The sequence below is a fragment of the Phyllobates terribilis genome, unplaced genomic scaffold (assembly GCF_046119375.1).
Source record: "Phyllobates terribilis strain yellow unplaced genomic scaffold, ASM4611937v1 Scaffold_1__5_contigs__length_1240528914, whole genome shotgun sequence".
In the NCBI taxonomy this organism is placed as follows: Eukaryota; Metazoa; Chordata; class Amphibia; order Anura; family Dendrobatidae; genus Phyllobates; species Phyllobates terribilis.
Window position 1 is genome coordinate 66,123,589 of NW_027362761.1, and position 15,339 is coordinate 66,138,927.

Consider the following 15,339-nt stretch of genomic DNA (forward strand, 5'->3'; position numbering starts at 1 on the left):
GCAGCCATGTCTTGGTAGGTTTGTAGTAGTGCTATGCTCCGTCCATTTTTGGAAGCTCGATTGTACAATGCTCCGTAAGATGTTCAGAGGTTGGGCTATTTTTTTCATAACCTAACCCTGCTTTATTTTTCTCCACAGCTTTATCCCTGACCTGTCTGTGGTGTTCCTTGGTTTTCATGATGCTGTTGGATTCCTAATGTCTAATGTTGTCAAGCAAACTTCTGAGGTCTTCATTGAACAGCTGTAGTTATACTGAGAATAAATTACACACAGATGGACCCAATTCACTAATTACGTGACTTCTGGAGGCAATTGGTCACTCAGAATTTTATTTAGGGGTATCAGACTACAGGGGATGAATAGAAATGCACATCACAATTTTCAGATTTATAAATTTAAAATAATTAGAAAAACATGTATAATTTCCTTTACAAATACTTGCTACTTTGTGTTGGTCACATAAAATCCCCAATAAAATGCATTTAAGTTTGTGGGTGTAACCTGCAAAAATGTGGAAAAATACACAGGGTATGAATACTTTTTCAAGGCACTGTTAGTGTGGATTCACGTGTCAGATTGTATAGCAGAAATTTCTGGAACAGGAAATCAGTTTCATCAGATGAATGGGACAGTTAAAGAACTTTCTGCAACAAAATCTACTGCTTGTTAATCCACCCTAAGGCCACGTTCACACATTCAGTATTTGGTCAGTATTTTACACCAGTATTTGTAAGCCAAAATGAGAAGAGGGTGAAAAATGTAGAAGTGGTGACGTTTTTCTATTATACTTAATCTGTGATTGTTCCACTCCTGCTTTTGGCTTACAAATACTGATGTAAAATACTGACCAAATACTTAATGTGTGAGAATGGCCTAACAGTCAATGACATTTTTCAGTCAACCGATTCCTATCCATTTTAGCTCCCATAAAACTCAACACACTCGGTTGCGTTATCTATACCAACAATACAAAAAGAAAAAGTCTGTGACCCCGATTCAGCAAGACGGGCGTGAACAACGCTGCTCTTGATGGGGAATGTGTTGGAGTCAGACGCTCTTAATTAATTAAAAGGTGCATGCCTCTTAATGAATCGGGAGTGTCTGTAAACAGGTTTGCACCTCACCACAAATCTTACTCCAGTCCAGGACTGGAGCAATATTTCTGGCGTAAGGTACACCACAGCTCATCATTAATTAAATGATATGTGGTGTAACGCCCCCATCCTGTCCCAGTCAATTTTGATAGAATTGGTGTACAACTGGCGTAAACGGCAAAAGATGCAAAATTTTTGAGCAATCTCGAGTTGCAAAAAAATTGTGCAACTTATCAAAGTGTTTTACGCTAGTGTCCTGGCAAAAATACTTTGATGAATCAGGGCCTGTGTCTTTAAGGTCGCTGATATAGAAGAGTTTATAAATAATAATATAAATATCTACACATTAAAAAAGTTTAAACAATTAAACAAATGATTTACAGTCTGTGTAATTAAATCTAATCATTTTAACTCTAATGAAATACATAACACTTTCCCTTTAGGAGGAGGGTTCAAACAGGACTATAAATGTTTCTAATCTGTACATTTTAGGGAATGTGTGCTGGGTTTGTAAACACCTAACCCCAACTTATTATTATACTATAGAATTCCAGAAAAAGTCACTGTATTTCCAGGTTATATGTACATGTGTAAGTACAAACAGTAATTTCAAAGGAATATAGTCTAGAATGGATTAAAATACATTTACAAAAAAGATTGTGGCCCCGCTTCATCAGCTAGTTTTTGCCAGAATTCTGGCGTAAAACTGAAATTTCACAAATTTTCTGTGCAACTTGTAGTTGTGCAAAAATATTTAGCGCTTTTATGCCAGTCCTGGCCAACACAGTCAAGAATTTGGAATGTGGGTGGAACTTTATTGTAAGGGGGCGTGGCCGATTGCTGTCAGCATTTATCATCATAACTTATGTCATGTAAGTGGCAATAAAATATGACGGATATGTACTCCAGTCCCTGACTGGAGTACACTTCTTACATTAGCAAGTAAAAGGAGCACCAAACTGATTAATAGACACAAGACTAGAGTGAAAAAACCTGTCTTGATGAAAAGGGGCGTATTTTCTTTGGGCTATAATAAAAGGCATGTTGTCTATTGCCAGGTATTTTCACAGTGGAGTGGTAGTACTGTTGAATATCACAGCAAAATCAATGAGTTAAAAAGAATGCTCTTTGGGCTTTACTCCAAATTATATCCATCTAACATTAAAAAGGCTTTCTGACATAATGAAAACAATTGGACAAATGCAGGATATGGTATAAAATAAGAACATATATCCAAATTCCTGTCTTTATGCATTTTATTAGTTGTGGACCAAGTAACGTCTGTCATTATCTGGGAAATATTACACAACAAATATTAATTCTATGTCAGAAATGACTTTGAAAAAGTTGTGCTATTGTGATAAATCTTCCATCGCCTTAAATTGTGTTTTTTTTGTAGTTGCTAAAAGGCACTATTTGTAATTAATCATGCTTGGGAAATGAACACTGGCAATAACATAGGATTAGCCTTAATCCAAACTATAACACACGGTATACAAAAAACTGCAAAACAAACAACTTGTATGATAAAGTCAGGCTCCACCTCAATGGCAATAATGTGAGACTTTCTTTAGGAAATCCTGCTGGTCAGCATTGTGCAAGTCATTCATTTAGTGTTTTATGAAATTCTTAATAGTTATTAACAGGACCAAACTTTCTAAATGTTTGTGTAAACGAAACAAAAGTGTAGTTGTCACATTGCTCTAACTTCACACGTTTTGCCAATTTAGGGACAACACCACGTAGCGATCGAAGACCCATTCTCTGTTCCTCGTACCACACTTTTTCCATTCCACTGACCTCTTTCCTTGCAGTCAGATAAAATGGTGAGTTTGCTTCTATCTGAGCTGGTGGGCGATGGGTGTACATGTACTTATACAGAAGACAGTAGGGACACCGTCTGTTTCCTTTTGAATGTTCGTGGTAAATCTGGCCGTAGCACATCTTATTAGGGTTTGCTTGTTTGTCTCTCTTAACACTGTCTGTTCTAGCAAAGAAAGACTGATTATTTCCATCCTTCAACAATTCTATATCTCCATACATTAGATCGGCATGTTCCTGTAAAGTCCTCATGTTTAGAAACTGACTATTGTATTTTACCACCGAAGACAACAGTGGCACAGGCCCATCATCTCCTAGACAGCCGATTCTCCACATCTCCTCTTCATCTGCTAGAGTAAAGTAGACAATATTGCGTGACCGGGAGCCTGACATTCCAGCTTTGTTGAGCATTCTCAGTTTTTCTTTGAGTTTCTGTGAAGAGGAATTGAAGACACTGCTGGTAATAGAGAAGCCAGCTCCAGCATTTTTAAGAATGCGGTCTAAGCCTCTGCGTATTGCATGGAGAGATGTAGCCAAAAAATCGGATCCATCTGTTTTTTTCACGGTCACGTAAAAATCTTCCAAAAGTTCATTTAGCCTTACTGCAGGGACCTTAAAGACAAAGGAAGAACAAATGCTGTATGTATCAAAGATGAGGAATGTTTAATAATAAAAAAATGTTGCTGGCTACTATCATATTAAAGGGAATCTGTCAGCAGTGTTTTTCTGTTTAATGTGAAAGTAGCATAATATAGGGCAAGTGAGTCTGATTCCAATGATGTATCACTTATCAGACCTGGGCAAAGTGTGGCCCGTGGGTGACATCCAGCCTTCTGGCTGTTGCAGTCCAGCATGCGGACAGAGACTGCGAGCGGCTGAAAACAATGGCCCACGGGCAGCACCGTACCCTCCCCCGCCCACTGTCTGCATCCTCAAGAATCCTCAGTGGTGAATGCATTGGTGGAGGAGGGGCCGCCGGCCCCTTCTTCCACCAATCAACATGCGAAACAGCTGACGCGATGATGTCATTTCATTACGTCAATTGTGCACTGTGGAGAGTCTGCACCGCAGACAGGAGCAGAGCGCTGGGGGAAAGGGAGTGAAGTGAGTATGTGTTGTTTTTTTCATGTGTATGGGATGTTTGGCTCTACATGGGAAAGTTATGGGGGTCCCATGCTGGACATTGGGAGGCTCTGTGGGGGCCCATGCAGTATATAGGGAGGCTATGTGGGGGCTCATATGTGGGGGCCCATGCTGTATATAGGAGGCTATGTGCGGGCCCATGCTGTATACAGGAGGCTCTGTGGGGGCCCATGCTGTATACAGGAGGCTCTGTGGGGGCCCATGCTGTATACAGGAGGCTCTGTGGGGGCCCATGCTGTATACAGGAGGCTCTGTGGGGGGCTCATGCTGTATACAGGAGGCTCTGTGGGGGGCTCATGCTGTATATAGGAGGCTCTGTGGGGGCTCATGCTGTATACAGGAGGCTCTGTGTGTGCCCATGCTGTATACAGGAGGCTATGTGGGGGCCCATGCTGTATACAGGAGGCTATGTGGGGGCCCATGCTGTATACAGGAGGCTATGTGGGGGCTCATGCTGCATATAGGAAGCTTTGAGGGCTCATGCTGTATATAGGAGGCTATGTGGGGGCTCATGCTGTATATAGGAGGCTATGTGGGGGCCCATGCTGTATAGAGGAGGCTATGTGGGGGCCCATGCTATATACAGGAGGCTATGTGGGGGCCCATGCTGTATATAGGAGGCTGTGTGGGGGCTCATGTTGTATTTAGGAGGCTATGTGGGGGTCCATGCTCTATATAGGAGACTACTTATACTGTATACAGGAGGTTATGTGGGGGCCCATGCTGTATATAGGAGGCTCTGTGGGGGCTCATACTGTATATAGGAGGCTCTATGGGGGTTCATACTGTATATAAGAGGCTCTGTGGGGGCTCATGCTGTATATAGGAGGCTGTGTGGGGGCTCATGCTGTATACAGGAGGCGGTGTGGGAGCTCATGCTGTATATTTGAGACTGTGTGGGGGCTCATGTTGTATATTGGAGGCTGTGAAAATACAGTGGCCCGCATTATAATACACTCTTACTGGGAAACAGGTCACAGATTCCCGACCCAGGCAGAGTGTGCCTACTCAAAGAATAGTAGAGAAAACTTGAGTAACATGGCATAAGAGCAACTTTATTAGTACAAAATAGTCATAGTCACATACATAAGGTAATAAGTCAAAATGACATATCAATAGGGACATAAGGTGCAATGAACTAGACATTGTGACACCCCATGGTGAAAGAAGGACCCAAATAAATGCCTCACAGGTAATGAAGAGTAAGCAATATATATATATTTTATGCTGATTGAAACAGCTAAAGTATCACCCTAGATCGAATCATCAAGTAGTCAATATAGGGAAAGTTCCATGTGCTCACCTGGGAGAAGCGTCCTAAAAACAGCGTGGGGCGTCACACAGGTAATGCCGTGGTCGGACCGCGCCTCAACGCGCTTTTCACCTGTCAGCTCAAAGGCTTTCTCAAGAGGCGCAGTGGGGGCTCATGCTGTATATAGGAGGCTGTTTAGGGGCTCATGCTGTATATAGGAGGCTGTGTGGGGACTCATGCTGTATATAGGAGGCTGTGTTGGGACTCATGCTGTATATAGGAGGCAGTGTGAGGACTCATGCTGTATACAGGGGGCTGTGTGTGGGCTCATACGATATATAGAAAGGGCTGTGTGTGGGCTCATACAGTATATAAGGAGATGTTAGCATACTTAATGCCGCACAATATTAAGTGATACAATTAATATTTATATAAAATAATTAGATTTAATATGTTGATATTAATATTGAGCAGTATTAATTTCAGTCTATTGGTCCGGCCCTCCACAACAGTTACAGTCTCTCATGTGGCCCCTCTGGAAAATTAATTGCCCACCCCTGGCTTAGATTACTGGGTGCAGAAGTTGTGACACAATCACAGTTTTTAGATGTAGCATGAAGCAGAGCTCAGACAGCTAACCCCGCCCACACCAGGCTCTCTATGTACATTGTCTATTGACAGTAAGCTGCTTATCACAGGAGGGGCGTGGTCAGTCTAGCAGTACTGTGAGCAGTAGGCCGGACAATGATAATCTCCTGGTGATAAAACCTTTATTGTAAGTAAACAACAGCACACAGCCAAAAAAGAGAGTAAGGTCCAAATTTGTCTAGTAGATTACAATCAAACAATACATTTGAACAATCCAAATGAAACATTTATACAATCCATTTGTGCATTCTAATAAAAAATAGTAAATCCTGAAAATTTTTCTTCAAGTGTAGCAATATAACCCTAATCTTTCTTGACACTACCTTCTCTTTAATAATTTGGCTATCAGCCAGTAAGCCCTTGCCCCAGGTTCAGCTATCCTTTATCTGTATAGTCGGTAAATCGCCTTTTTCAAAATCAAGTACGGTACTTTCATCATGTTTTGTTGGTGGTGCAAACTGTCGATGTATAGACTCACCTTGGTAAAGTCCATGCAGTCTTTCAGCCCCCGTGTCATACACCAGTATCTCCAGACATTTAAAGCATACAGAGTAGCTTTGGTTGTGTTTGAGCTGACGGCACTGATACAGAGATCTTTCAGGTCATCATGGAAATGAAAGATGGGGAACCTGTTCAGTTTGGTCGAGTATGCTGAAAAAGATAGACAAGCATCATTGTATCATACAGGAGAACAATAGTTAATAAATACATGTTTTATCAGCCATGGGAACATAATTGGTAAAATATCACCACTGATATCTACAAAATGACTAGTACCTATTAGAATAGCTGACCTGTATGGCAACATTCATGCTTTTCTAAGTCTATGAAAAAACTTTACATAAAGGGTTATTACCATGTCAGACATTTATAGCTCACCCACAGGATACACCATAAATGTCTAGTATATACTGTATGTGGGTCGCATCTCTGGGACCTGCACTAATCTCACAAAGGGCTTGATGTCTTGTAAATGGAGAGAAAGTTCCAAAAACAACCGAGTAGATTTGCCCATAGACAGCTGTACATGCACAGTGACCTCTCTATTCACATTGGTGCAAGATAGAGCCCGTTCTCGAGATGCAGGTTCCAGAGGTGGATGTCAGCAATTCCTAAGATGGAAGAACTGTCTCAGGGCTTATTCACACGTGAGTATTTTCCATCAGTATATGTAAGCCAGAACCAGGAGTGGGTTATAAATACAGAAGTGGTGACGTGTTTCTATTATACTTTTCCTCTGATTGTTCCACTCCTGGTTTTGGCTTACAGATACGGAGGTAAAATACTGACCAAATACTGAGCGTGTGAACATGGCCTGTTATTTTCTCATCACGAACAGTAAATGGGGCTGTGGTGTAGTTCTCTGCCTAGGAGAAGCAGGAAAATACTGTGAAGAGGACACAGCACTAAACAAGCCCTGCAGACTCTTCTTTCTCAGGATATGCCATAAGAGATAAATTAACGAGAATAGGTGAAAGATGGTTATTATTTCAATGACACAGTATGAATGTATAATCATCACTTAGTTTTAAATAGTAAGAAATATTTATTTAGAGGGGTTATCCAGAGCATGGGTAATCAATAGGAGGTTGGTTTTAACAGATCTTGTAGTGACCAGAAGTACACAGTGTATGGATCTGGAATACAAAGCTTCATGCACTATATAGTGACCTTTGTTTGCTTTAATGGAAACTAGACTACCTGAGAATAATCACTACACAGTGTATGGAGTGATGGATCTGTCAGTAAATTTCACAATGCATACTGCATTCAATTTTTAAAAAGATCTTATCCTTATAAAGCAGATGTACTTACTTTGAAAATTCAGATTAGAATGGAGGTTTAATCCTGATATTAAAATAAGACTGGGATCTAAAAATGCTAACTTTATCCCCTGTAATGACTTGAGATGTACAGTTTCATCACAGGTCGCTGAGTGGTGTATGGAGCAGGTGCAGGAGCGAAGCCCATTTATACACGGCAGATGGCGATGGTAACTGTGTTATATAACTGGCATCTGCCTGTAACAGCAGCATCCACAGCAAGCTGACATTGCTGCTCTTAACCATTTAGATGCAGCTGTCAATCATTGACAGTGGCATTTAAATGGCGCAAATGTCAACAAGTGCGCACACTGGCTCCTGTGATGCTAACTTCTACACTGTATAAATACTGTATAATTACAGTGTGCATTCCTGGTGCACTATAGTATATATTGTGCATGGAGTGTCATTGGTATACACTAGATGTGTCAGATCTCCATATCTAGCATGCAGTGAATTCTGTGCCCAATGCCTGAGTACTCGGTGAGTTAGAATCCAATCTCAGAAGATTTAGTTGAATTGGAGAACAGCAAGAAAAAAAAAAAGCTTGAGACATCTCCTGGGACAGGACTGTGTTATTATGATATAAAAGCAATGGAAATGTATACCAGAAAATGGGGTACAAAAATACATGATGAGAGATTATACTTCAAGTGGAGGGAAACAACAGCTTGCAGCAAAACACAAATGCATTCGGACAGCTAGCCAAAATCTTCATGCATGGTAAAAGAATGATATTGTTCACAAATGTTTATGCCTGAGAGTCTGAACAGAAAAAAATAGACAAAAAGACATGCAGAATTGATTAAGACTGTGGGGTTTTGTATTGAGTCCCTGGCAATTAGGTGATAAATAGCAAGATTTCTATTTTGCTTTTAATACAGATTGTAATATGAAAAATGGCCTTTACCAAGGGGGCGCTACTCACTTGATAATAATCCACAGCAGTCTAAATACACCTCCCCCAGAGAACTCTGTGATCCCTTTGTAAAGATCTTAAAAATTAGCACTAAATAAATAGGCCCATATCTCTGGGACCGTATGGAGGATTTAAAAAAAACAAAAAAAACATAAAACCAACAAACAAATAATTAAAAAAAAATACTTAGGCCAGCAGTGGAAATTAAATAAGAGTAAAAATGGACACTTTTGTCCAGGTGACAGGTCCTCTTCAACATAAAAACAAGATATAAACAGTAGTTAATTTTCTGATGACAAACTCCCTTTAACGTGGCTACACACATTTGTGGTAGCTTCATGGAGGATAAAGCTTCCACCAAACACACGCAAGACTTACAAGTGGTAGGGTAATTGGTCTGAATACGCTATAGGTTTATTATGCATGGTTTCATATTTATTTTTATTTATTATGCTTACTTATATAGCGCCATTAATTCCACAGTGCTTCACAGATATGATCATCAGTGCCCTCATTGGGGCTCACAATCTAAAATTCCCTATTTATACAGTTATGTGCACTGTGGTACTTCTGATTTATATACCTTATATGCACAAGGCATTTTCTTTGTTAGCGTGATTCTAGGGACTGTACCTATTAGGGCTAGTTCCTACTTGCGATGCAATCGAACGAGTGCAATCTGATAAAAAAATCGGATTGCACTCGCCCCAATGTTACTCTATGATGCAGTTCACATCTGCGATTATTTTCTCATGCCGATTCGGCATGCAAAAACAATCGCAGCATGCTGAGATTGCATCCGCAAATTGGATCGCACACACATATAAGTCTATGGGTGCGTGTGAAACATCGGACTGCACTCAGATATCACGCAAGTGCAATGTGATTCCCGTGCTGTGCTCTTATGTGAGCGGATCGTAGCACAGATCACTGACACTCGGCTCCCGCTCGCAGCAGAGCAGGAGCCGAGTGTCATTAGCTTATCGCATCCGATGCTCTCGCATACCATGCCATATGCTAGTGGGTCCCCGGCCTTACTGTCCCCGGCACTTCATTACGATTATATCTGCTTGGGGGTACGAGTAATTAATTATGGACATATTTGAATAGATGCTTTGAATTATACTACCTATGTATGATTACATTTGCAATTGATTGTTTTTCATATTTCTATATGTATGTATATAAATATATACACACACGCATATATATTATTGTTAATTATTTTGTAAGTTATATATTTTCCACCTACATTTCTTCTCATTAAATAAGCACTCCCATCAAAGTTTTTATATGCAGTCATCACATTATAGCACTGTGTACTTACAATTGCTCATTTTGCCTTTCTACCCAACTAATTCTTCTCTTTTCTCTGCTCTATGTAGAAACAGGAAGTCTCTTATCCCTGCATTCATCATTCCCATCTTCTACTCCTGACCCATCTGCTCCGCTCATCCCCACTGCCAGGGACTTTTGCAGTAACTTATGACTCTTACAGAGAAAATTGACCTCCTGTTTCTACATGGATCTGAGAAAGATTGAGTTACTCACTTTTTAATCATGTGATGTCATAGACCTAATGGAAAACAGAAGAATTAGCTGGGTAGAAGGGCAAAAGGGGCAATTGTAAGTACACAGTGCTGTATAACATGATTGCAATTTAAGAGAATACAAATTTTGATGGAAGTGCTTCTTTAATGTTTGAGTGTAGACATTTTGCAGGTTTTTGCTTTAAAATTATATTTGTGTATAAATAATAGTCAACATACAGGTGCATCCCACTAAATTAGAATATCATCAAAAAGTTAATATATTTCAGTTCTTCAATACAAAAAGTGAAACTCATTATATAGAGTCATTACAGAGTGATCTATTTCAAGTGTTTATTTCTGTTAATGTTGATGATTATGGCTTACAGCCAATGAAAACACAAAAGTCATTATCTCAGTAAATTAGAATACTTTATGTGTTATGGAAGTCCAGGTTGCTTTGATAGCAGCCTTCAGCTCGTCTGCATTGTTGGGTCTGGTGTCTCTCATCGGCAGAGGGAAGCATGAAGTGCTCTAAAATTTCCTGGTAGAAGGCTGCGCTGACTTTGGTCTTGATAAATACACAGTGGATCTACACCAGCAGATGACATGGCACCCCAACCACTGATTGTGGAAACTTTACACTAGACCTCAAGCAGCTTGGATTGTGGCCTCTCCCCTCTTCCTCCAGACCCTGGGACCTTGATTTCCAAATGAAAATTGTAACTCTGGGACCTTGTGGAGTGTGTCAATGACTGCCTTCTGGACATCTGTCAAGTCAGCAGTCTTCCCCGTGATTGTGGAGCCTACTGAAACAGACTAAGGGGACTTTTTAAATGCTTAGGAAGCCTTTGCAGGTGTTTATTGTTAATTATTCTAATTTACTGAGATAATGATTTCAGTGTTTTCATTGGCTGTAAGCCATAATCATCAACATTAACAGAAATAAACACTTGATATAGATCACTGTTTGTAATGACTCTATATAATATGAGTTTCACTTTTTGTGTTGAAGAACTGAAATAAATTAACTTTTTGATGATATTCTAATTTAGTGAGATGCACCTGTATATGCAAAAATATGAATGATCTATCATATCCTTCATATTAAGAATAAAGATGATAATGTATAAAAACATCACAATTCGAAATGAATGTATGTCTTAAAAAAGCAAAAAAATCCCACCTCCCTGCGGTAGAGATTATTTCCCTTTTTTACTTCTAATTGTCCCTCCATACACTCCTGGAGCTATGTACTAACTTTTACAAGATCAATATATTCATGCTAATGTTTCCTGAAGACAAAATACTTGTTTAAAAATATTATAAAATGATGATAACTGTGCTTTATAAAAATAGAGAATTTATAATGTCCAATATTAGTCTGGATAACTATATGCTCAGTGTGTCTTGGGGCCTTTACAGTTGCTATTAAAATGAGATTATATTAATATTTTACTAAAGTGTTTTCTGATAATATCAAAGATAAATTAGAAAAATTAGAGGATCGCCATCCATGTTAGGCTGGTACTGCTGTCAGGGGCCTAGCCCCAATGATAAAAACAAAGAGGCCCAAAGTCACCACTGTATGCAACAGAAAATGAGACTTACATTGTAGAGCTTACCTGAATCTCTGGGCCAGCGATAATTTTATTGCTAAAACTTGTGGTAGAGGAGGTGCCATAGGCTCTCTGTCCTTCTGTATTGTCTCAAATTGCAGCCTTCAAAACAGTGGGGCTATGCACAGAACATCAGCATCCCGGAAGTGCAATGTAGGCAGTGCTTTAACACTAACTAAGTAAAAGAGAATTTGGTTGCTGCGCAGGTCCTGAACGCAGGATTAGGTGACTATAATTTTTTTCTGGGCCATTTTTAATTTTATGAACAATATTAGTTTTTAAGGGGGCACTTGGGGCATTATTATTTCTTAATGAGGCTCTTGGGGCTTTATTATTAATTGAAGGGGCACTAGGGGCATCATTATTGCTAAATAGGTACTTAGAGCATCATTACTTTATAAGGGGGCAATGTGAATTATAACTCTTATTGGGACACTCGGGGGATTTTTACTGTTAAGAGGGCAAGAGTGTGGCACTATTACTTTCTATGACACACATATGGGCCATTATTATTTTCTAGGTGTTGTTACAGTTTAAAGGGTAAAAGGGAACTATTATTACTTTTTAAGGAGCAAAGTAGTGGGCATAATTACTATGTAAGGCACTAAAAAGATCATTGTTAATCAGTGGGGCACAAAACATGACAATTTTACAGGTTTGTGCACAATAGAGGGGACTGTTTAGCACTATTTTTTATGCATCACAAAACATCAAAGCATGTGAAATAATAGGGTAAAAAGGGGAGCAACAGATAATTGGTGGTAGCAGCAGGATGAGGATTTTGCATAGGATGGGAATAGGGAAGGATGGTGCTCGAAATGTGAGAAGTCACGTATGTGTGTTGTAAACTCTGCAGACAAGTTGTGGCTGGAAGAAGTTGTTATGGTGGTCTGGGCCAGATGTAAAAGATAGAAAAAGTGAACGGCTCCAATCAGAAAAGATGTCACCTATGAGTCATTGTGTCCCAAAAACCCATATGCGGACTATGGAACTGGTATCTACCACAAATGTTCATTGTATGGTGGTAATATTAATTTTCATCTTTAGTGTTTTTTTATTTTATTCAGTTAACTGTCACCTGATGAGGTGCCAACTATACCACTTACCACTCTCCCACGACCTCTGTGATCCCCTCACTCTGTGTGACTGTAGACCTATGAATCCCCCCAGCACACGGACTGTATGGTGCAGGGATTCGCCGGTTTCTGAGTTGGGACCAGGGGGTATGTATGAGTTATACATACTCCTAGCCAGTGGGCGTGGCCTCACTCCATACATTTGTATTGGGCGATGCCATGCCCCATCTAGTGACGCAGCCATGCAAGTGTATGGAAGCGATGACGTGCCTACTGGCCGGGAGTATGCATAACTTATACATACTCTCCGGTCCTGACTCAATCTCTACAAACAGGCCCTATTATAAGATTTTAAATCAAATCAAATGCAGAAATAGTTTTTTTTCCTGCTGCATACACTTCCTGGTTACCTGAAATCTCACTTTTTGTGATGCAAACATTATGCAACTTTATGTTGCAGCAGGGCAGCTACTAAACTAAAACAATGACAAGCAAGAAATATTGCCAGTACATTGTTTATGCATCTCATGTATCTACCATCAATAAATGCTTTCCGGTCAGGTTATTTAGATGATCAATTCTTCATAGCATTCCACTAGCCTGTGACAAGCAAATTATTACAAGTAAATGGTTTTTATGGTGTTTTTTTCCCATACTTTTTGAATACTTTTCATGTCCTTGCGATTTTTCAAATGTTCTAGGTATAGCGTTTGCTTTGTGCTTCTTTATAGGGCAGGAACAAAAATGCATAAGAAAGATGTAATGTCTAAATAAAAAAAATGCTGCAGAAAAAAGTTTATTAAAAAAAATGTGGGGCACAAAACATAGCATTGATGCGGTGTTGTACACAATACGTATAAGACACTGTTACCACTATTTGGGGGAGAGGGGGGCATTTTTACTTGAAATTTATGTCATTTTTCAAGCCAAAAGACAAGTGTGAAGGAAACCTAAATGAAGATAAAAAGCTACATAATCATTCATAAGCATTAAAGGTGTATTAACATCTCAAACATTTAAGTCATATTAACAAAAAATAGCATATATTTTTGATAGAAGGGGGTTCCATTTTTGGGACTGTCATCTATGTTGAGAATAGAGATGTTAAATGGAAATTCACCTTTAAGTCTTAACCCCCCCCCCTCCCCACACACACAAATCTGTATAAGTTCTAATGTGGTCTTAGAAATCACTTACAACTGTACCTTAGCTAAGCAATTATATGAGAATCAACTTTCTTTTGTGGTGACTTTAAAAGTGTTGTCCCCAAAAAATTACAACTCAGTTTGTTCTAAAAAAAACAAAACAAATGACACTTTACTTACCCATCGCCAAGCTCAGCACTGTCACCGGTCTACATTGACAGAGCCATTGAGCTAAGTGACTAGCTGCAGCCAAACAAAGCAGACCGAGGCAACGCTGAAGACATAGCATTGAACCCAGGTATGGTAAGTAGAGTGCATTTTTTTTTCAACGAATAGAACTTCAGACAAAAGTTTAATGATAAGGAACAATCCCTTTAAGAAATCAATTAAAAGTACTAGTGCAAAAAAAAAGTGGAAACAGTGAAGGATTACAATATGAGTATTTTAGGCAGCCACCTGGGGTCCAATCGCCACCAATGTGCCCATTGGTGTTGGACAATATTAATGGACCTAGGCAGCGATGAATTTTGTACTCTGATGAGGATTTAGTAATCATCTACACACTGTATATAAGAAAAGCAGGATGCACAAAATAATATCTTTTCTGGAAGGTATAATTTATATTGCACTGTAGGTTGGGTCTTTCAGGAACAGTTTAGTAAATCACTCTAGACTTCCTACTAATAGATGTATAGTCAGGGTATGTTCACATGTGGAGTTTTTGAAATCTCATGCACACGTTTTTTTTCCCCAGTATTTGGTGCCCTGCTGCGTTTTTGCCAAAACGCAGCATGTCAACTGTTGCAGTATCTTTCAGGCATTCAAATGGATGCTTAAAACACCACTCCAGCAGGTTTTTTTCTGCAATGGAGTGGAGCTTTACATGTAAGCCCCTTTCCCCAATTCTTATACTTCCCTTCCGGCGGCTTCATTTTTTACCGAAGCCGCTCCGGTCTCACAACTTCTGACTGGCCAGAAGTTACGTCACAAGAGCTCAATTCTATTCTCAAGTCTGTGAGAGCCAGAACAAGGCTCTCAGAGACCTCCGGGGCGCTCCATGAAACACTCGAGCTGCTGGCAGGTCACTTTTCACCAGAGACCGACGGGAGCGACGCTGGAGAAGGATGAAGGTGGCAGCAGGTGAGTATGAGACAGGGGAATTACATTTAAAGGACCACCCCAGCGGTGCAATAAAGGAAACCATCTGGAGTGATGCTTTACAGACTGCAACTAAAACCCGCAACAAAAACGTAACTAAACACACATAAAA

The 15,339-nt window shown here is 39.8% G+C and overlaps 1 protein-coding gene across 1 annotated transcript in view; it reads right to left on the reverse strand.

Annotated features, from left to right (window-relative positions):
* Window positions 1-312: 312 nt before the first annotated feature.
* Window positions 313-15,339, reverse strand: part of KIAA1958 (KIAA1958 ortholog) — a 127,477-nt gene continuing 112,450 nt past the window's right edge. The window contains exons 3-4 of the mRNA XM_073663422.1: window positions 6,437-6,609; window positions 313-3,527 (exon numbers count right to left, since the gene is read on the reverse strand). Of these exons, the coding sequence (XP_073519523.1) occupies window positions 2,724-3,527; window positions 6,437-6,609 (977 nt within the window). The 3' untranslated portion in view covers window positions 313-2,723. The remainder of the gene's footprint in view (window positions 3,528-6,436; window positions 6,610-15,339) is intronic.